This window comes from Equus quagga, chromosome 15, assembly GCF_021613505.1.
Source record: "Equus quagga isolate Etosha38 chromosome 15, UCLA_HA_Equagga_1.0, whole genome shotgun sequence".
Classification (NCBI taxonomy): Eukaryota; Metazoa; Chordata; class Mammalia; order Perissodactyla; family Equidae; genus Equus; species Equus quagga.
The window spans coordinates 53,103,500-53,126,124 of record NC_060281.1 but is presented as its reverse complement, the minus strand read 5'-3'; the positions used below and the strand labels follow the sequence as shown (position 1 = coordinate 53,126,124).

General features: G+C 40.5%; 1 protein-coding gene and 1 long non-coding RNA gene across 2 annotated transcripts; one reads left to right on the top strand and one right to left on the bottom strand.

Moving 5' to 3' along the window:
* Positions 1-5,499: 5,499 nt before the first annotated feature.
* C15H6orf52 (chromosome 15 C6orf52 homolog) lies at positions 5,500-13,355 on the bottom strand. Its single transcript, XM_046640568.1, is given in 5 exon segments — positions 5,500-5,788; positions 5,791-5,817; positions 8,827-8,872; positions 12,872-13,071; positions 13,286-13,355. Coding segments are annotated over 5 exon segments (468 nt in total). The 3' UTR covers positions 5,500-5,663.
* Positions 13,356-15,399: 2,044 nt separating this feature from the next.
* LOC124226827 (uncharacterized) lies at positions 15,400-22,625 on the top strand. Its single transcript, XR_006885367.1, has 2 exons — positions 15,400-15,471; positions 22,023-22,625. It is a non-coding gene; the product is annotated as an uncharacterized LOC124226827 (long non-coding RNA).

The following is a 22,625-nucleotide window of genomic DNA, read 5'->3' as shown; positions in this document are numbered from 1 at the left end:
TATGCTAAGTGAAAGAAGCCAGACACAAAAGGTCACATATTGTATGATGCCTTCTACATGACATATCCAGAATAGGCAAATCCATAGAGACAGAAAGTAGCGTGGTGGTTGCCAGGAGCTGGAAGGAGTAGGAAACGGACAGTTATAGTTTATTGGGTACAGAGTGTCAGTTTCACAAGATGAAGAGAGTTCTGGAGATGCATGGTGGTGACAGGTACACACCAATGTGAATGTACTCATACCACTGAACTGTACACTTAAAAGTGGTTAAGATAGTAAATTTCATGTTAGGTGTATTTTACTACAAAAAATTTTTTTTTTAACCCTGCTGCAAAAGTGTTCTGCCCCAGCACCTGTGAGGGCAGCCACGGCAGAGAGGTCAGCTTCCACGACCCGCCCGGGGCAGATCTTCACTAAAGTGGATGGGTACTTCAACACCCTGCAGCCCCAATTTCCACCTTTCTCTAGAGTCAGCAGCTCAAAACTTACCCTCCAGTAACAGCAGTAAATTCATAAAGTTGTCCATCTTCCCTCTCCTGGTTCCAAATCCCTCCATGTTAAGAGAACGGGGAGCCCCAAGTACTTACCACTGCTTGAGAGAATGTGACGTTTATTAACACAGGTAAAACTAAGAACAATCCATTACAAACATGGTGACTGGGAATGCCTATTTGGCAGCCAAGGTGAGTAATAAAGTAAGTAGTAAGACACACCTAATGTGCAGCTCAAAAGATAAGTCCCATGCTGCAAAACTTAATGTGGGCTTCTTGCACAGAACAAATAGAGTAGAACGGAATGAGAATGGATGAGCTTACCCTGAGAAAAATGTAGAGATAGAAGAACATGCAGCCTAGGAGGGAGTTAACTAGAGGAATGAAAATGGAGAGCATCACCCAAGTTTTTCTAACCTGCCCACATGGGATGGCCAAATCAAGAACTTGATTAAATTAGGACATTCTGAGTTCCAAGGAGGGAAATTGAACCAATAAGGGAATTGTATTGGAAGCTTTGTGATTTATGAAAAGAGCAGGGGTGCAGAAAATGAAAAACTAGAGAATAAAACATTGCATGACTCTCTCCCTCTAGCATGACTATCTGCTTCTCTCCATAAGTTAACTTTATTCCATAGCAGGAAACATTGCTACAGCAGCTCCTGGGCCCCATCTCTCCCAGCTTCATCACCAGAGAAGGACTGAGTTTCTTCAAAACTCCAGGGAAAAAGTGATGAGTTCAACTTAGGTCATGAGATCACTCCTACAAATCAACTGAGGCAGACACTATAGCTTAGGCTGGGTTGAAGCCCACTGCTAGACCAGTCATCAGCTGTGGTCAGTAAGGCTACGGAAGGCCTCACCAGAATCTCAAGATTTGACTCAGAAAAGCATTCTCCGGAAAAGACAGGCTGGGCAGACAAACCAAGTGCCCACTATACAACATTCAGAGTCTTGAGGCTGAAGCCTGTTTATTAAAGGTACAGTGGATAAAAGAAGTAATGACGCCAGCCTCACATCCCATCTCCCTCTAGTTGCCTCTCCTTGTTTTTAAGACAGCTCATATCCCAATAACTATAGGACTCCGGATAGCCTGTGGAGTCTGCTGCTGGAATCCCAGTTGCAGTTCACTCAAGGGAAGCTGAAGCATACCATTATGTCTCAGAGCATCCTACAACAATCACTGTACACCACCACAGGCCCACCCAGGGCGGGTGGCCCTCAGCATTTCCTCCCTCTTTCATCACAAGGAAGAGCCTAATCCTCCCAGTCCCCATCTCTATGAAGGTTACTCAATCAGAAGCAAGGGTCTATTGACGATTGGTCCACACAATCCTAAAGTTGCCTCATCAGACACTGGGGATTCTAGCTCATTGGCCCAATGGTTTTCTCTTTCTCAATAAAGCAAACAGTAGCAGCACCACAAATTAAGACATTTTTCCAAGCAGTGGTCATCAATCAGTGACGAGTACAATGTTCCTCTTGCTTTCTTATCTCTCTATTTGCAGCACAGAAATATTGCCTGCCCTTGCTCTAGGGGAGCTCATCTCCACAGACAAGATAATCACAAACAGAACTACAAAGTCGACTGTTGACTATTTACGACCCACACTGCTCCACAAGATAGACCTAATGGGGGTTTATCACAGTCAGTCAGGGCACTTACTGTTAACTCTCAACAGAAGGACTTGAACAGGTCTAAGGACTTGGTAGGGCCACAACAATCAGTGACTGATAAAATCTCTGCCACCCAGAACAGCATCTCCCTATCTACACCAACCCTTGATATGTATAAACAAGACTAACATTATGTAAACATCTGTAGTTTTGTTAATCTCTCTCTTTTTTAGAATTTAGAGCACCTGGCCCTTTTAGCAGCTGTAATTTGTTCCAGTTGGCAGTAATCATTGCTTTTCATACTGTTTGCCACTGTCTGGTCACTGCCATGAGAGGAAGCCTCTCTGCTCACACTAGACTGTTTATCCCCATCATTGCTAATCTGTAAATTCTGAAAGAATCATCATTCTGTAACAGAGATATCAGGCCATTCTTGCTTTCTCTGCTCCACAATCCAGCATTTGCTACCTTCCAAGCTACCCTCATCCCACTTGGTAACGGAGAATGTAAAGACAATCTTCATGCTTAAGCTGAATGTTTATCATTTCATAAAACTAACAGTGATAAGCAGAATATCAGAAGGTATGGGCTATTCCAGAAACAGAGCAGGAGGCTTTGAAACATATGAATTTATGCTAATGCTTTCATTTTATCCTCAATGAGTTCTTATTTTATCTTACTCTAAATCCAGACCTTAATTAGATTTCATCAAGGTCTGTATGTCATGTCACATATTGTCCCACCAAACTGAGTTTCAATTATAATGCCACCCAAAACTTTAAAGCATGATCACTCACTTGCTAACTTCTGGCTATTCATTCCCATCAAGCCAGATTACGTGATATCATATTCCTTACACATTTATATACACCTGTACACTGTAGTTTATTGAATTGAAAATATCATTGATTATAAGACCCATAATTTTTTGTATCACTAAGAAATACAAACGTTGTTAATTAAACTATGACAGTGCTTTCTTATTGCTCAAAATTTTTACTTAGAACCTTTTAAAGGGGTTCTTCTAGAATAAGGTTGGCAAACTATAGCCCAAGGGCGACATCTGGTCTGCCACCTGTTCTTGTAGACAAAGTTTGATTGGAACACAGCCAGGCTCATTTGGTTACCTATAGGCTATGGCTGCTTTGCACTACAATGGCAGAGTTGACCAGCTGGGACAAAGACAGTGTGGCCGGCAAAGCCAAAAATATTTATTATCTGACAGACCTCTGTTCTAGCTTTATTTGGATATGTATTTTTAAATCATATTTTCCTTTTTATTTACACAAGATTGATGTAATGAAATAAATTATTTCTTTACAACAAATATGCAAGAAAACATGGATTTGTGGTCATTTCTCTAACAACAAATATTTACTTCGATAAATTCAAATTTTTGTCCTGCTGATTTGTATCTGTGCCCTTTTCATTTCACTGCCAAATAAATGTGTAATGTTTTTGAACGTATGTCAAATAGGATCAACACAATGAGCTGGGTTCCACGGGGTGGCTCCTCTGCTGTTCTCACCTGAGATCACTTGAAATGTGACTAGCACAATAGAGGAAATGAATTTTTAATTTTTATTAATTAAAATTTCAATTTCAATAGCCACGTGTGGCAGGGGGCTACTGTATTAGATTGCACAGCTTTAGACACACTGACTGGTCTCTTTTTGATTCAAGGACACAAAGCTCTTTGCACATGCTAGTCGCTTCTGTTATGATGCTTTTGCTACAAATAATAAAAATTCAGGATGGATTAAAGAATAAGAAAATACACTATCATGCATTACAGTCCAGATGTCGAGAGACTCCAGGGTTGGCTAATTCAACAGCCCAATGCCATTAGCATGGTTCTTTCCATCTTCTTTCACTGTCATTCCCAGTAGATCAGCACTGCCTTCAGGCTGTTGCCCTAATGGTCACAATACGGCAGCAACAGTGCCAGGCAACATCTCTAAATTTAATGGTGAGAGAAAGGGAAGGAAGCTTTCTCTGTTTCTCCTTTTAAAAGTGAGGAAAACTTCTCCTCTCATCTTGTTAATTTGAATTTTATCATATGTCTTTATCTAAACCATTCACTAGCAAGGGGAATGGGACCACTACATGTGGCTCAGATCACACAAGAGCCATTCCCTGGAGCCAGACATGGTGCTGGTCCCCAAAACAAAGAGCTGTAGGAGGAGGGTGGATACCTGAACAGGTCAGGGCTCTGCAGGAAAGTTAGCACTTGCATACTTTGTGTTGGGGTGGGGAACATGAAAGGAGAACCTCACCCTGTTTTAGGTACCAATTGGGAATTTCCTGATGCCAGGGGTTCTCAGAGTGTGGTATCTGCACCACCAGCATCTGCCTTACCTAGGAACTTTTAGAATTAAAAATCTTCAGGTCCCAGACCTACTGATTTAACAAGCCTTCCAGGCAATTCTGATGCACCCTGAAGTTTGACAGCCATTGCCCTATTCCAGTGGTTCTCAATCGGAGGCAATTTTACCCCCATAGGACATTTGGCACTTTCTGGAGATATTTTGGTTGTTGCTACTGGCATGCAGTGGTAGAGGTCAGAACAATGCACAGACAGTTCCCACAACACAGAAGTGTCTGGCCCAAAGTGTCCACAGTGCCAAGGTAGAGACACCCTGTCCTACGCTAGAGGCAGAGCAAGCTCCTTCACAGAGACTGCAGTCCACCTGGCTCTCCATGTTGGATTCAGCTCTTTCAGCCTAGTTGGGACAAGGATTAGCATCTCTTAAGTACCCTCAGAGCAGAAGAGAGTCTAATCAACTCTAAGCAACAAGTCTTCAGGCCTCAAATCACTCAGCTCAGGCCCACGGGTCTCATTTAAGTATCCTCCAGGCAAAGCAATAAACATGACAGTTGTTCATCTTTAGGACAGAAAAAAAAAAAAAAGGACATCTTTTATAAGGGCACAGTCAATAGAATGCATTGAAGTTTCTCAACTGGTTTCTATGGGGACCCAATTTCTCCATCTTAGAAGGCTGATACGCTGTTGTGATCAAGCAAACTTTTTCTTAGTAATGCTTAGTAATCTTTCTGTTCAGTTGAGACGAGTGAGTCTCCACTGTATTCTATGTCTAGCTCTCTCACAAGATTCGCTGATGGTCAAGAAATGGAGATCAAACAACCAGTTCTAATCTACATTTTCTATACAAGATGCAGACAAGAAACCTTGCATTATCTGTGGATAGGATTTCTCTCCATGAGAGTTTAACATTAGCAAATCCTATCAGAGTAGCTAAGGCCACATCACTTCAGGTCGGGCCCATCTGACATTAAACTTATTTTCAAATGTCTTACAGTGTACCTTGTTCTGCCATGATGGTTATGTGACCCCTTCTGACACTTAGTTAATATAACACACTTCCAGAAATGGATGTGCTGGCAAAGTTTATTTACATTACCTTCTATCACATCAACCACATTTAAGTCCTAGAAATTTGTATTTACATACAGAATCCAGTATATTCCTGGGAGAATTTTTTTTTGCAAAAACAGAAACAAAACAGGATACAATTAATATGATAGTTGGGTAGCTTAACCAACATCTTGCTTCTTTGAGGACTCATCTGGGATTTTAGAGTGAACTGTATCTGAAGGCTGCCAGTGGCAATTCATGAGAGAGTCGTAGAGTTCTTCACTTTTCATCATAAACTCTTTAATTCCTCAATATTCAAATGAAGATTTGGATCTGTAGAAGCCAATAATGCATATAAAAAAATAGTTTTACAAGATACAGTTTAGAAATGGCTTACAATTAGAGTTTTTAAAAAAACATTAGCAGGAAATATTGCAGACATTTAATGTTAAAATTTTTAAATTGTGTGTTTCCTTTCAATAAAACTTGAAAATAGAGCGGCCGGCCCGGTGGCATAGTGGTTAAGTTCATGCCCTCTACTTTGGCAGTCCGGGGTTTGCTGGTTCAGATCCTGGGCGTGGACCTACGCACCATTCATCAAGCCATGCTGTGGCAGATGTCACACAAAAAATAGAGGAAGATGAGCACAGATGTTAGCTCAGGGCCAATCTTCCTCAACAAAAGGGGGAAGATTGGCGGTAGATGTTAGTTCAGGGCCAATCTTCCTCAAAAAAAAACCAAACCTTGAAAATCGAAATTGAAGCTTAAAAAAGAAGTAGTGTTACCAGACTCGATGAGCATTTAGATGGTGGAAGAGCTGGAGAAAATGGACGGAATTGAGACACGTTTTGGAGATAAATGGACAGTATTTGGAGATGGATTCAATTGGAGGTAAAAGAGAAAGGGAGGGTCAAGGATGAGTCCTGAGTTTCTGGCATGAACACCTGGGTGGCTACGGTGCCAGACAGTGAGCCAGGACCCAGTCCCTGTGACAGGGCTTTGAAAAACTAAGCATGCTGCTTTATCTGCTTAGTCAGATTGATAAGTGAACCACTGTCTATAGCAACTAATTCAGAAACAGAGGGGTCCTGGCCTTCCTTCTCTGAAACCTGGAATCCTGTGATGAGGAGGTGGTGTTATGTTATCATGAAAGAATCAGACAGATTTTCATTCCAAGGTGCCAGGTTTCCAAGGTCATTGACTTTTTAAATGTAGTCCATTTTTTTCTCTCCTTGTACTGAGTATAACTACAGAAGCCCTTTCTGTTTTCCTTTGTAACTTCTGCAAGCCTTAGCTCACTCAGGACCACAATTTGCTTCCTGATATTCACATGGGTTCACGCTATTCATCTGTATTTGTGTGCCTGTAGTGGACTAAATGTTTGTGTCCTCTCAAAATTCATATGTTGAAAGTCTAACAACACCCAATGAGATGGTATTTGGAGATAGCGCCTTTGGGAGATAATTAGGATTAGATGAGGTCATGAGAGTGGGACCCTAGTCCCATGGGATTAGTGTCCTTATTAAAAAGGACACTAGAGCTTGCATGCTCTCTATCCCCATCCTGTGAGGATATAATGAGAAGGTGGCCATCAGCAAATCAGGAAGAAAGCCCTCACGAGAAACCAAATCAGCTGGTAGCTTGATCTTGGACTTCCAGCCTCCAGAACTACAAGAAATAAATTTCTGTTGTTCAAGCCACTGAGTCAGTGGTATTTTGTTATGGCAGCCCAAGCTGGCTGACACAATGTCTTTCTGTATTTATCATTTTAGAATCAAGATCATCAAATAGGCCTCACATATCATATAAGTTTCATAAGCTACGTATTTTCTTCACCAGAGTCATTTGTGACTATGTTGTCTGAATCTTGTTCTTTAGAGCTTCCCATTCCTTTTGAACCATCTTTCCTTTGAGAGCTTGTGATCAGAAAATTTAACGTTTCTATGTTTTTCCTGAAATTTTCGAAATTTGCTTTCGTAAAGTCATGCCCCATGGTTCTTTCCTTCACTGTTATGGGCAGTTGTTTGCAGAACGGCTCCTGACTCTGCGTGTTCCTGGTGGTGTCAGGACCACACACTTATGAGCACTCTCTCTCTCATAACTGTCTTGCCGGGGCAGGGGACCCCACCTTGGGCAGTAACAATTACATGTTGAAATAATATTTTGTTATTTTGTTATCATGTGCCAGATGCTATTAAAATATTTAAAAGCACTTTAGAGATACTGTCCTCATACTTCCTACAAGGTAGGTTTTAGCATCCCATTTTACAGATGCAGATGCCAATTCACTGAAGATTAATTTGTCTGAAATTACAGAGCGAGTGAGTGAGATATGAACCCTGGCAATCAGCATCCAGAAAGCACACTCTATGTCTTCCTCTGTTATTTTTAGAGACTATCTGCAGAACTTAAGAAACCAGGGAAATAGACTCACACTTTAACCAGAATGAAATCCCCCTGAGAGCTGGAACAAGCATCTTTTATTCATATTTCAATCAAAGTACTAAAGTCTAGAATGTCCCATAGCATTTAAATAAGATTGCTTTTAAACATCAATTTCATTTCATTTAAGCACTGAGCGCCTGTTAACATGCAGACTTTGTATTAGTCACCGAGACTACAGAGACAGATGCTCCTTTCTCTGATAAAATCACAGAGGCAGTGGGTGCGTTTGGTACGGGTGGGGATGGGGGTGGAGGAAGAGACCAGATGGACACGTGATAAGACAGACATGTGATAAGAAACAGGCAAAGGTGTTCTCTGCATTTCTCTTCTATTTCTCTTTCCTATAACTTAAACAAAAGAAGCCAAACATTTTCTTCCCTTTCTCAAATAAGACGTATTCAGAAACAGGGTTCTTCTCTGAGCAGATACACTTTGTTCCTTTCAAAACAGATCAAGAGCTACAGGCAGCCCCACCTGACACTACAGAGGAGGCCTGTTAGGTCCCCCAGGAACCAATAACCCTGAGGGAAGCTAGGAAGCCAAGGCCACAGCGATCGCCTCATGCTTTTCCCCTTAAAAATAAAAATTAAAGCATAATTAATCCCCAAGTCTAAATTTATGGAGGAAATGGATCTTAAAAACAACTTATCATCTTCTTATTGTGCGGAAATGTCCCCATTTCCCCGTCCATAAAAACCCAGAGAGGCGGCTGAGCTCAAGCTGTTCCCACAGAAGCAATTTCCAAAAACTGGACTAACTGCTGAAGAGAATGGCTTAGGCAACCTACGTTGGAATTTTCCAGTAGGCTCTCTCAGTGTTTAACCAGTTGAGTGAATGAGGAACCTATAAATGGGGTTAGTTTTGTTTTCAGCCACTGCAACACCAGGTTGAAGTTACCTGCTATTGGGTCTTCATCTCGGTTTTCAGCCAGAGATGTGGTTTCCTATAATGAAAACCAGTATGTTAAGAAAAAATAATTTCATTTAAAGGTTTACTAACAACATGCTTTCTTGGAAAAATCTAGCTCTCAAAAATAATTTCTAAAACACTAAACTCCCCTTAGATCAAATTTGTTTTTAATTTTGATCAGAAGAATCTTTAAATGATATAATACTACAATTATGAAAGGGGTGAACTTAGTTAACAGAGGAAGGGTCATGAAGGAGGAGCAAGCCCTACAAAGGCCGCTGGCCCCTCTGAAGCTTCTGGGAACTAACTGGCATCTTAGGGCCTGGGCTAGGAACCCGACACCTGGGACCCTAGCATCCAGACTCTATAGTCCCTGTACTAGATGCCCAACTCTCTACCTGGAGCTCTGCCCTTCCTTCCGGATGACACTCTGCAGTCTCCATGAGCACATCCCCCTCTTGGCCTTCTAATCACATCTCCAACCCCATGACTCAGCTAAGACCAGGATAGTAGGAGCTTACGGAAATGTAGAGGCTACAGAAAAGCAAACTAATCAATCCTCTTTTTACATAATGAAAGAAGTAAATTCCAAAAGCAGTCCCAAAATAAATCTCGGTATTGTTAATCCAGACTCTGTTGACTTTACTGGGGCAGCATAAGTTTTTATGACTTCTCTCAATAGGTACCTGCTGGGAACCTATCTTTCGTAAGGACGTACAGCTGTTCCAAGGAACCACCCCACCCAGAAAGGGCCAAGGTAGCTCCTAGCACTAATGAACTCAAGTAAGCCTCCCTTGCTAAAATGAACGAGATTATATTGAAAGCCAAAGATCCACTACCTATTCTGCCCAATCTATCTGAAAGTATGCCTCCCTTTCACACTGAAATAGGTCTTGGTTTGGAAAATAAACTAAATGGTTACCATAAATTTAATTACACCATTGGTAGATTTTTTTCTATTTACAAATGACTAAGACAGCCAGAATCTGTGCTTAAATGAGGCCTTTCTTATAATACAGAGTCCAAGTAACCTCACACATCCTCCTTTCCAATGTGTGCTCTGGTAAACATAGATCCTAAATTTACCAGGGTGCGAGGAGCAGAAGCTATCTAGAGACAGAGCATTCACGCCGGTCTGAGATTCTGCACAGGATATGCTGCCAGCTGTCCTTAAAGAAGGGCACATCTATAGACAATCTTCCTCTGCTAGAGTTAGTTTGTGAAAGTTGTGGTGATGGGCCCCAAAGACCTCAGAATCCTTTTTAAGACCTCCCCTTCCTCTCACCTTAAGCAAGACACAATGTCAAAATGGAGAGGGCTCTCAGGGGGCTAAGTCCCTTGATGGGGAGTTAAGGGCTGTGGCCACAGGTATACCACACTGGGGGAAGCAGCCAATAAAACTATGACATTTCATGGAGGACCCACTTTATTAGGGAAGACTAAAGGCAGGAAGTATAAGGGAAAGAGACCCACTGCAGATCCTTACCATCTCCAATATTGCTGCTCAGCTTTGTGGGGACCTGGAATTGGCCACCCCAAGATATGTCTCTTTGGCATGAGGATTATTTGAGGCTGATCGCTTTTGATAAACTGGGACAGGGAAGGAGGCTCTGAGGAATGGAACTCGCCCTTTGTTAGGACACATTTACATTTGTAAGGTAAATCTCTATCTGTAAAAGGTGCCTTCCTCTCTGTACCAGGAAGAAGAAAGGAGATGACCTTCTCTCTCTAAATACTCTTAATCAATACCAAAGGCAAGGACACAAAATCTGCACTTTACTGTGCTTCTCTGGTAACCTCCTGTAACTGACTTCCCTCCCCCTCCCAACGTTGGCATCTCCTTAAAGATTAAGCATCTTTCTTTAGGCTGGGAACCGACTGCGATTGCGGTGCTCATCTGTGAGCCCCCCCAGCCCGAGGCAACACACCTGCCACCCCGCGGCGTTCACTGGGACAGCAGACCTATCTGTCGTTTCCATCCAGTTCTGTGCTGACAGAGCAGCCTCGTGACTATTGTAAAAGGGACATTTCAATCACATGTGAAACACCCTGTTTGGGGGTATATAACCACTATGTGCACCCCACTTCTTCGGTGCCCTTTCTTCCTTCGGGAAGAAAGGCCCCGGGCCATGGTTCCTCATAAAGCTTTGTTTAATTTTCTCTTGCTATTCTGTCTCATGTGAATTTAATTCGTTCTCTGGCCAGACGAACCCACATTTGGGAAGAGGAAATATCTTCCTCCCCTACAGCTTCATAACCGGGAAGGCCCACCACTGCAGCAGGCAGGTGGCACCAGTGTGGCAACCACAGCAGCAAAGAGAATATATTTATAGTTCTTGAATGAAAAACTGCATGTTATAGTAATAATTTGACTAGACAGTGGGATTAAAAAAACCCAGAATATGCCAACAAAAATGAGAAGGGGGGAAGGGGTGGCAGGCAGGGAAAAAAGGCTGTTAATTTCTTAGTTTTCTCATGAGTGGAGAGAAAAGATACTTTTATTTCTGAAGTTGACAATATACTCAAACCAATACTTCTCTATTTAAAGATACAGAAGTGACTACTAGAAAATAGACTATCTTCCAGAAAAGCAAAAAAAGGAAAGGGTGAAAGAAAAACATATGCTACAATGTCAGGTAATATAGCAAAAGATTTTTTTTAAGTGATGCAGTATCAAAGATCTAAGAGAGGAAAACCCAGACTGGGTTTAAAAAGAAAAAGAAGAGCCAAGAAATCAGACAAGATATTTTATGTAAGAGGCTCACCTAACATAGACTTGAAAAATTGAAAATGAAAGTTTGGGCAAAAAACTAGCAAGCAAATACAAGTTTTCAAAATTGAGGGTTTAGATATCAAATCCAATGCTGATATTAAGGCCATCACACAGAGTGTCACTGTGCACATCAGGAAACAAACCAGGGAGAAAAATCTGTAACGCTTTGACTGCAAAGTGCTAATTTCCCTAATATGTAAACATCTTACAGAGTCAAATAAAAGGGATACGGGGATACAACACAACAGGAAAAAGGTAGACAAAGGACAAAGTCACACAACAGATACCAATAAATATTTGAAAAGGTATTCGCCCTCAGTAATAGATAAATGCCTTTCTCACCTGTCAGATTGGCTAATCACACCAAAAAAAATGTAGAGAAGCAAGCCATAACATCAATAGAAAGCGTAAACTCAAGAAGACTTTTTGGTGACTAATTTGCTGTTTAAAATTGTAAATGTTATATCCTTTAATCCAGAACTTCCACTTCCAGAAAATTTTACTCAAATACTCGAGGATAGGTAACAGCAAGTATGTTAAAGCAACGAACATTTAAAATGTCAGTCGATGAGGGATGAGCTAAAATCACAGCACATCCAAATGGGCAACTTCTAAAGAAAGCTCTCCTGATTCAACCTGCAAGCAGAAGCAAGCCCGGAGCAAACCAGCACGGACTACATGGGCCCTCCTTGCCCAAGGCGCTCCCAACTCCTCAAACAGACGAAGCCCAACCACGCTGGTTTAGGGAGAGGACAAGGGAAACCTCTAGAGGACAGAGATCCACCTGAACGGGCTTTCGTCTAAGTGGGGAGGCAACGGGGAAAGGGAGGGGGTGAGCGAGGCTTTCCCTTACTCCAATACACCTTGTGTGGTTTCAGAAATGGGTTACTTTAACAATCAAAATATTAAAACGTCTTTTCAAAGTGAGGTAAAGCTCACTGCTATAGCAAAACAAAAAACTACCTCTTGTCATATTTTAAGTCTTTAAGAATAGAATCTATCAAATGATGATCATCTAAAATTTAGTAGCAAGAATTTAGGCACAGACTTCACCAGCCTATTTATTTTTGGAAGACAGTGAGGACTTAAACCATTTGCAAGTCAAACTCTTAGGTCATCCGCTTTTACTCTCTGGTAATAAAATAGCGAAAGCCACGGCTGCGGGAATTTGAATGAGAGGATCTGCAGGTGTGAAAATAGGAAAAAGATGTTTCCATTTGGGCACACGAACCACATAGTAGTCATTTCAGCAAAGAATACCTCTTGGGTGACCAGAGTTTCAGCTGGGTGTCCAGAGGTCGCACACACAGAGAGGCAGCTGTGTCCGCTTCCAACCACTGCACAGCCACTGCTGTAGTCAGGAAGGGAGCAACAGCTGTGCTGGTGCTCAGACCAGTGGCCAAAAGGGTAACCCTGGGAGGGCTGGAACTCGGGCTTCACCCTAACAGCAGAGGAGAGACGACGGGAATGACAAAATCACCGACAAGGCAGAATTATTCAAAACCCCAGGACTCTTTCTTCTTTCCCAGAAGTTACAAGTAAGGATGATTTCTGCTTTAACAGTTTAAGAACAGTTATTTTCAAAGCAATCATTTGTAAATTGCCAAAAAATACGTAACAAATGGAACACAAAGGGCCTTCATTTTCATTCAGAGTAGGAAAAAACAGCTCACCTTTGCCAGTACCAGTAGTAATTATTTTGTTGAGCTATGCCAAAATGTGCAAAACGCTCCTGTCCCGCCATTTATCCAGAGACTTGATAAAATGAGACCCAGAATCCAGTTTTTATTCCTGCATCAAAAGTTCCAGCTTGTGGGCTGAAACCTCTCAACCTGATAAATAACACTCACAACTGAGTCAGAGAGAGTGATTGCATTTAGTGGCAATTCCTGCTAGGCAATTAATTGCTTGACTTCCACGACAATGGGGTTAAGCGGTTGGTGGGGGCAAAGAGTACATTGGGATCACCTGAGGGAACGCCTGCAAACTATTCTGCCAGTTTTTAGCTGCCAGTCTTTCACCCATCAGGTCTGGGGAAGCCAGCTAGAACCCAGGGTGGACAGGGAGAGTATATATTGGGCCACTGTGAAGGACACAGAAGTCTCCACCCCACCCCTACAATACCATGTAAGAGTTACTTTTAGTAATTAAAACCTTAAGACAAATACCACAATTTGACGTTTCCCTCCTCAGTTCAGTTGTCTGCAAAGAATAACTATTGGAAGCATCACCTAGTAGACTTTGTTTTTTAATATTCCCTGTAGGCTGAAATCATTATCCCAACCAACTGGTGGGAAGAAGTGGTATCTCTCTCACACACACACACACACACACCTTAATGCGAGTACTGGAAAACAAGAAGTGGTATCACACACACACACCTTAATGCGAGTACTGGAAAACAAGAAGTGGTATCTCTCTCACACACACACACACACACACACGCCCCTTAATGCGAGTACTGGAAAACAATTTACAGAAGTATTTCTTTAGTTCTGTAGTTTCTTGTAGTATTTTTTTAAAAAGCACGATAAAGCAGTGCTTCCCAAACTCCAGTGCACATTGGAATTACCCAGGCCTGTTGTTTAAAATGTAGGTTCTGATTCAATAGATTTGGACTGGAGCCTGCATTCTGCCTTTCTAGCCAGCTCTCATGTACACAGAGTGAGCAAAGTGAGCAAGGCTACAGGAAGTGTCAAAATTTAGGACAACTTCGGAGTCTAAATAGGAACACTTAGGGTTTGGCCATTTCCCTGCAGCTTGTTAATAACTAACTATTCCACTATTCATTAACTATTCCACAATTCAAGTGCATCATGTATTCTCCATTTACCTGTCAGGTGAGAAATAATCATGATGAATTTATCATCACAAAGTCCTATCAATTCCATTGTTCACCCACCATTTACTGAGGTCCTACCACCTACAGGCAGGGTGACGGTGTTGGGGATACGGTGGAGCTTCTACTCCAGTGGATCCCCCCACATCTTCAAGGGAGATGCTATTGATTAGCAGCTGTGGCACACATTGCTGGATGCCACCCCATATCCAGTTCCCTTTTCTTCCTTAATAACAGAATGCTGATTTTATTTAGGGGCAGCAATAGGCCTCACTAAGAGACATTTCCCAGCTCCCCCCTTGTAGGGAGATGTGGCCAGGTGGTCAAAGTCTGGCTAAAAGATGTATATAGAACTATTATAAGGGGATTGAGGAAAGCTGTGTGGGCAAAGAGAGTTTGCTTAGCTAGAGGGAGGTATTTTTGTCCTCTAGCCTTTCCCCAGGCCTAGTGCTGACATTACAGATAGACGGCTAGAGCCAAAAAGACTCTGCACCTGTGTTGACCTGTGAGGTGACAGCAAGGAGGAAGTCACGCACACAAATACAGGATCTGAAAGAGAGAACAGGTCTGGGTCCCCGAGGACTGTAGACTCCTCACACCAGCACTAGATTGGCCAACCTCTGGAATTCTTTCACTTAAGAAATAAATGTCTTGTTGAAGTCACTGTTGTTTTAAGTTATATGAAGTTAAACACAATTTTTAACTACTACAGCAGCTTAGACATCAAATAAAACCTATCAGTTAAGGACTCTCTTTTTGTAAAAACTTTAATATGGGGATTTTTTTCTTCTCTTTTTTTGTAAAAAGAAAATCAGAATTTTGGCTATGAATGGGTGAGAGATGAAGTTGTAAGTGGGAAGAAATGTAGGAGTTTAACATTGATAATAAGGTGGTGTGGGGGAGGAAGAAGTTTTCCTCTGGCCTAGGTTCTTCTGGCTGGCCTAAGAATTAAATTGAGACAAATTAATGGGACAAAGTCAAGTTTAATTGCATATGCATGGGAACCCCACATACATGAGAGGTTGAGACAAAAAGGTAAAATGAGGCATATATGCCATCTTGACCTAAGGAATGGGATAGGGGCCTGAGGCTTCTGAGGCGAGAAGGGTAATTCACAGGAGGATAAGAAGAGCAGATGTTCAGTAATTAGAGGTTTGCCCTGCCATACAAATAGGTCATAAAAAGTTATTTCTGGTAATAACTCTTAATTTGGGCAAAGCCCCAATTTAAATTCTTGAAAGGAGAGGTAAAAGTTTCTTGAGCCTGCAGGGTCTTGATTGCCATTAGGTCAAAATATTTTACATGCCAAAGTGGCACATCCTGGGAAAGCCTGTTCTGAACCTCTTCAGTCCTGCCTTTGAAACTTCATGAGAAGCTTCCCATTCCAGAAGTTGGATTGGTAGATTGCTCCATCGCATTGAACCAGACTCTCAGTTTAGACAACAGGTCAGTCCAACTAAACAATAGTGTCCAATTTCAGGAGGTATTGAGGCAGGTGGGCTCCCAACATTAGGCCTATGGTACAAGCAATCAGGTCTTTAATAAGAGGCATTTCTATGGAAAGAAAAGGAAAACAATGGTTAATGACTGGAGCAGACTATAATCCCAGTTTCTGAGTTCTGAAGGCAGTCAGTCAAAGATATTTCTAGATGTCTGCCTCAAGGCATTTTCAGATAGAGTGAGGGCCAGCAGGGGCAATCCAACAGATTTTCCTAGTTTTCAGTTTGAATGTCTGATGATCTGTCTGAATGGCCCATACAGCAACAGGTATAAAGATTCTCCATAGATAAGCCATTGTGATGATTTCTCTGAAATTTATATCAAGTTGTTCAGCTTCAGTTTGCAGGGCTTCAGGAAAAAGGGTAGTTTTAGCTCTCAGTGATTCCAAGCCAAAAGGTGGGAGAAAACTGGATATGTTAATTTGGAGGGTTGTAGCCAGGTACTGGAGGAAACTAGAAGAATTCAGGATCCAGTCCAGTTTACAGGTAGTAAATAAAACCTTAAAAGACAATGAACAGCACTAGAATCTAATATCCACAAAGGTGTATTATAGTTTCTATTGAAACATAATTTTTCTCTCTAAAATCACCCCCATTTTTATCAAAGACAATCACAGTGAAACTAATTTGTTTGTAAAATTAAGTCTAGTTTCAAGAAATTTGGCTTGCTATTTTCATAAGTGCAGCAAGAATAGCAATTGATCATATAGGCTCTTTTAAATCTGCTTTGCTGAAACCTTGCACAAGGAATCTCCAGACTGAACTTTCAAGATCTCTCAAGGCCAAGAAACCAAGCCAAGAACTTGGCATTAGACTTGCCTGCAATACCTACAGGTTTGTGTGAATTCCTCTCTTCTTGAGGTCCCCAAGATACCCTGAGATTCCTACACCTGCAAGGAAGTGACCTTTCTTACTCATCTTGTAAGGCTGCTGGGAACCACCTAAGAAGGTACTAGGCTGATATTTTCAAGGCACTTTATTGGCTTCATAAAGTCCATCTTGGTTCCTTAAAGCTATCTGGTCATATCTGAGTCCAAGCACATTCTCTCTCAAATATGACATTCCAGTCAAAGTCTTGATAATATAACCAGTTTCCAGTTGTGTCCTGCTACAAGGAGAACAGATTCTTATCAAACTTATGCAAATAACTTTTCCATGAAAATAAGAATACTCACTAAATTTATGAATTCTGGAGGGACCAGATAAGGAGAAAAAGAAAAGTGTTTCAATTCTGCTTACAAAGGTATAACTTACCAACTGCTGTAATCATACTTGTCTTAGGAGGAAAAATAATTTCCTTATATCTGGAAAACAAAGGATTAAAAAAAACAGTAATATTTTAGAGAAAAAGTCATAAAAATTATAATCATATTTATCAGTTCATTCAGTCCTGTGAAATTAATTCTTGTTCAGCTAGAATCTAGCTCTTCCACTAGTCCTCTCAACTTTGTCTGATGATGGAGGGTGATAGAACAGTGATAATTCCAAGAAGTTACAAGGTTTTCACTAAGGCTCATAGATTTACCCAGTGAAGTGGGTGCCTTGATTACTGGAGATTGTGAAGTGTATCCCAAGTGGGAAACACATTTTGTAACAGTTTTCTTTGCCAGTGTGAGGGCATCAGCCTTGCGGCAAGCGGGAAGGGGGTAGGGGGAAGGGCGGGTTTAACCCTTTGGAAAACACACCTACAATAACAAGAACATATTGATAACTTATACTAAGTGGTAGTTGAATGAAGTCCAGCTGCAGGTGCTCAAAGGACCCAGAGGGAGGAGTTCTGAAGCCTCTGGGGACAAAAATAGTTTTTGCTATAACAGGTGAAGGAATGTAAAACCTGAAAAGTGAGGTTTGCCAGGGAGTCAGGAAGAACTAACCAGCCATCTTGGGTTTCCCATAGCCCTGACTATTTGTTTAATTTACAGCTATTGTTTACCTATCTTAATTTTTCTGATTCAGGAGCAGACTGTTGCCATGTTACAAGAACATTAGGATAGCAAAAGTCTGGCGATGAGGGTCATTTTTTTTTTTTTTTTGCAGAAGCAGAATAGACTTCATCCATATATGTCATAACCTTTATGAATTCTACTGTTGCTGCCTTTGCTTGAAAGTCAGCTAAGGTGCTTTCCTGCTATTTAATGTGAGCCTCGATTTTGATGACAGACAGCATTTTACACCAGGACATATTAGGATTTTTGGAAGTTTGTCAAAAATATCAAAGAGGTTTTAAAACACTCACCTAAATGGGATCACAGATTATCAAACTTAATATTTAATTATCTGTTTAACCAAAGTGACAAAAAGATTTCAAAGACAAATATAAAAGGTTACATAGTTGCAAAACTTTAGCTCTTTTAATAAAAAAGATTCAGCTTTTAACATAAAGCACAGAAAACAGTTCTGATAAAACACAAAAAGGTAAGGAAAAACCTTTCATAATCTCTTATCAGGAGCAGACCAATATTCCAAGAATACTTTGTTCTTTTAAGAGATGAAAAGAAAATTAAGTTCCAGTTTTATATAAATACACTATTGATATTATTTTTAAAATTATTAAAATAAAAATTTAATTTTAGCTAACTTGATCACGCAGGGTAAACTTTTTTCTTTTTTTTTAACTAAAAACACACATTTTTATACTAAGATCTTTCTCTTATTATTTTAGTAGTTTTAATTATATATTAATTAGAAATTTTTAACCCTCAGAAACTTTAATTTCCAATAAAAACTAAGAAGTTAGCAACTGTGAACTATTTGCCATACCAGTATTCTTTAGGTCAGCAAATTTATGATTTCATAATTTCTAAAAGCATATGCTTCCTCATAGTATAATCTCCCAGTAAAGCACAAGACATGTTTACTAACAGATCCAAATTTACCTTTTAGTTTCTCTGTAATAACAGATCAAAAGTCAGTAAACTTAGACTTGTTTAGCAATTAACATTTCAGTATTTTATCTTATTTGGAAATGATCTAGACATTCAGTGAATTCTCATGATTTAACTTAGAAAAACTCTAAAGTTTCAAGTTACTAAAAAGATCTTGGAAGCTATTTTTAAGTGCATATACCATAACACAATTATTTTTAAAAAGTTCACTTAAAACTCTTTTTATTTTACTTACATCTATTTGGTTTAATTGTTCCAAATAATTTACGTTACCTACCAGAACTTCATGAGACATTCGACAAAGTCAGCCATCAATTTTTTGCTGCTAAATTTTATAACAGAGATCACACGAATTTGTTTCACTTTAGTAAATCTAGGTAGAACAAAAGTTTTATATTTAATGCTGATAATTCTAAAGATATACCTACTTTAAGTAAACTAATAGACTTAAATTAGCTTTAATACCAAATATTTTCCTAGGTCACATGATCTTCAAATTCATTTGGGTTAATTTCTAATATTCTTGAGAGTATACTCAATTTATATAGCACTTGTTTTTCTTTTTTAAGCCAAGTGAACAGAGCTCTCATAAATTAAATTTGATAATGCCATTTAGAGGTAGAAAAAATCACATATTTACAACATGCATATATATAGATACACATACATAGAGACCCTATAGCTATCGTTCTAAAATTACTGCCATGAATCAGCTACAATAATACAAAGCTCACTAGTTATGGAAGAATAGTTATATTCAAATTGTGTTTCTGGCATATGGAATAAATTAAGTTTATCTGTTGACATGGTTAACGCTTTTTTCTACTAACATTTGTGGAGAAGACATTTCAAATGCTAGATTTGAGGCAAGGGTGTTTCTATAGCTGTTTGCCTCTTTTTTCTTTTTCTTTTTTTCCTTCAGTATTAGGAATTGGGGATGGTCCAGCCCAGAGAGGTGACAAGCCTTCTGAAATAAATAGGGGAGGTTTGGGGGATTGATGAAAGGAAACGGGGGGAATCTGAAGTGCCTCTACAGCTGCATTTCCAGTTTTGCAAAGATTTGTAAGATAAGGACAGCTGCTCTCAATTCCTTAGAAATTGGGTTGTAACTCAAACAACATCATAGGTTGATCTACCCACCCAATTACATCAGCACTAATTTGCTTCTTTCCTTCTGGGTACATAGTTTTATTTTAACTTTGGGAAGAAGGCCTTTAAAAAAAAATCCTATCAGGCTCTGAATATCAGCTTTAAATTTGGCCGTTTTTCACGATAGGGCTACTAACAATAAAAAATCCCTCTAAATATCTTGCCAGTTTTCAGCTGGGGGACATAGTAAGTATTTCTCACAGTATTAAACAATTCTATGGACTCAAGAGGCATCCTCAAAGGTTACTACCTTCCCAAGATCCAGAATCACTCCCAAAGACAGCCAAAAGACAGAACCAAAAGCCTGCACATCACAGGCAGACAGAAAGCCCAGCCAAGCCCTTAGGACACAAAACAAGACAAGCATGAAGGCAACAGCTATCCCTGGGAGAGAAAGGGACAATAACCAGCGGGTCTGGATTTGGAAAGGAAGGGGCAATGTGAAAACTGCATTTTCGTCTCTTGATTAGGAACTATAGAATGGCCATTGATCTTTCTAATTCTTTTCTACATTTGGTAGGATCTTCTAAAGTGGAGGTAAAAAAAGCTTTATTATTCAAAAGATCTGTTGTTGTCTCAGATTCCTTGGGTGGACATCTAGGACGTCTGCAAAAGACCTTGCATAGGAAGGGCTGAAGGTGGCAGAGCCTGAGTACAGAGTCCAGCATAGTGAGCACTACTGCCTGTCCCAGGTGCTTCTGCTAAATTCATTTTCTGGCTTTCAGCATTTATATGAATAATCTGCATACTCCTTGAGACTAGACTGGAGTGCTCTCTGTAAATCTTAGAGGAAAAGGGAAACAGGCAGATGGGGCCAGATTTTAAGAAGGGGGTTTTACACTGGATTTTGTTTTAGGTCTAAATTTTTATTCTTTCATCTTGTTAGGTAGACCCTAAGTCTAGCTGTTATATATACAGTTTTTTTCTTTTTCTTCTTAAGTGCTAAACAATTGTACTTCAATGTCCTGATTTTTATAATATCTGTAAATGTCTGAAGGCAAATAAGAAGGGGTCTGAGTGGACTTTGTTCTAATTTCTGTTTTTTCATCTTATTAAGGGAGTCTTAATGGCTAGCCGTTATACCAACATGTGAGCTCTCTAAAAATTTTTTCCAGTTTAGAAGTTTTTCCAATGCAAAGGATCCATCAGCTGGCCATTGACAAGTAAGTTCTTAATAGCAACTCAACCCAATAAGCCTTTTTATGGCTTAACTATGGATGCAAGAGGTGTCCCCAAAGGAGACTGGGAAGGATGAAGCCCTCCCAAGATCCAAGAAGTTTACTCCCAAAGATAGTCTTAAGACAGAAGGACCTCTTATGACAAACTCCCTTGAGAGCTGGCACACTTGGACAAAGAGACTCAGAACCCCAATCTATTTGATTGGCTACCAGTGCACCCTGGTAAATGCACCTTCTGGATTGGCAGAGACCAGAGAGAATTTTCTCACTGGTCAAAAAGCCAACCTCTCGGGACATATAACGAGGAAAGAAAACCTCATACTGTGAGCCGGTTCAAACAGGGAAACCCTTCCAGACAGCAAAAGCCGTGAGCTGACTTTGCCTATGGAATTTCCTTCTAAGGACAAATGACACAATAGAAAAGCAGTGACCATCTCTGGGAGGAAATGGATCAAGAATACTCTACCAAATTTACCAGAGTTGCTTAAGTTCAAGAAACCACTTTTACAAATATTTTCTCCTAATGTAAATTTAGGAAAGAGAAAAAAAAGACTATTACCACTGTTACTTCCAAAAGACCCTGGAGCAGGCAGAGATCCAGGAGCCTGCCAGTGCTTGCCAGATGTCCCAAGATCTCTCAGCTACAGCAGCCTCAGAGGCAGCAGAGTCCATCCAGAGAACTTTATCCTGCTGACCACTCCAACTGTGTGGAAGGAAGGAATTTTCCTTTACTTCCTAGGTTCTTCTGGCTGGTCTAAGAATTAAACTGAGACAAATTAATAGGAGAAAATCAAATTTAACTGCATACATACAGGAAGCCCACATACACAAAAGGGTGAGAGACCCCCACATACATGAGAGGTTGAGACAAAAAGGTAAAATGAGGCATATATGCCATCTTGACCTAAGGAATGGGATAGGGGCCTGAGGCTTCTGAGGCGAGAAGGGTAATTCACAGGATGGTAAGAGGAGCAGATGTTTAGTAATTAGAGGTTTGCCCTGCCATACAAATAGGTCATAAAAATTTACTTCTGGTAATAACTCTTAATTTGGGCAAAGCCCCAATTTAAATTCTTGAAAGGAGAGGTAAAAGTTTCTTAAGCCTGCAGGGTCTTGATTGCTATTAGCTCAAAATATTTTATGTGCCAAAGTATCACATCCTGGGGAAGCCTGTTCTGAAGGCCTTCAGTGCTAAGGAGGCTGAGGGAGGCAGAGGCCAATGAAACCACCCAGGAAAAAGGCAGGAACTGGGCACAGAAGACCAGGGGCAAGGCTCCAGAGATAAAGAGGGACATTCAGGTGCTTTATAGATGACAGTGACAAAGAAGCTTTCCCCAATATTGCTTTGCTCTGTAAAAACATCAAATGCTAACTTCTCATTTCACCTGGATTATTCCCATGAAGCAGGTGAAGCAAATTTCTATCAGGGCAGAATCTTGGCCAGTGTCCAGGGGAAGGAGCCTG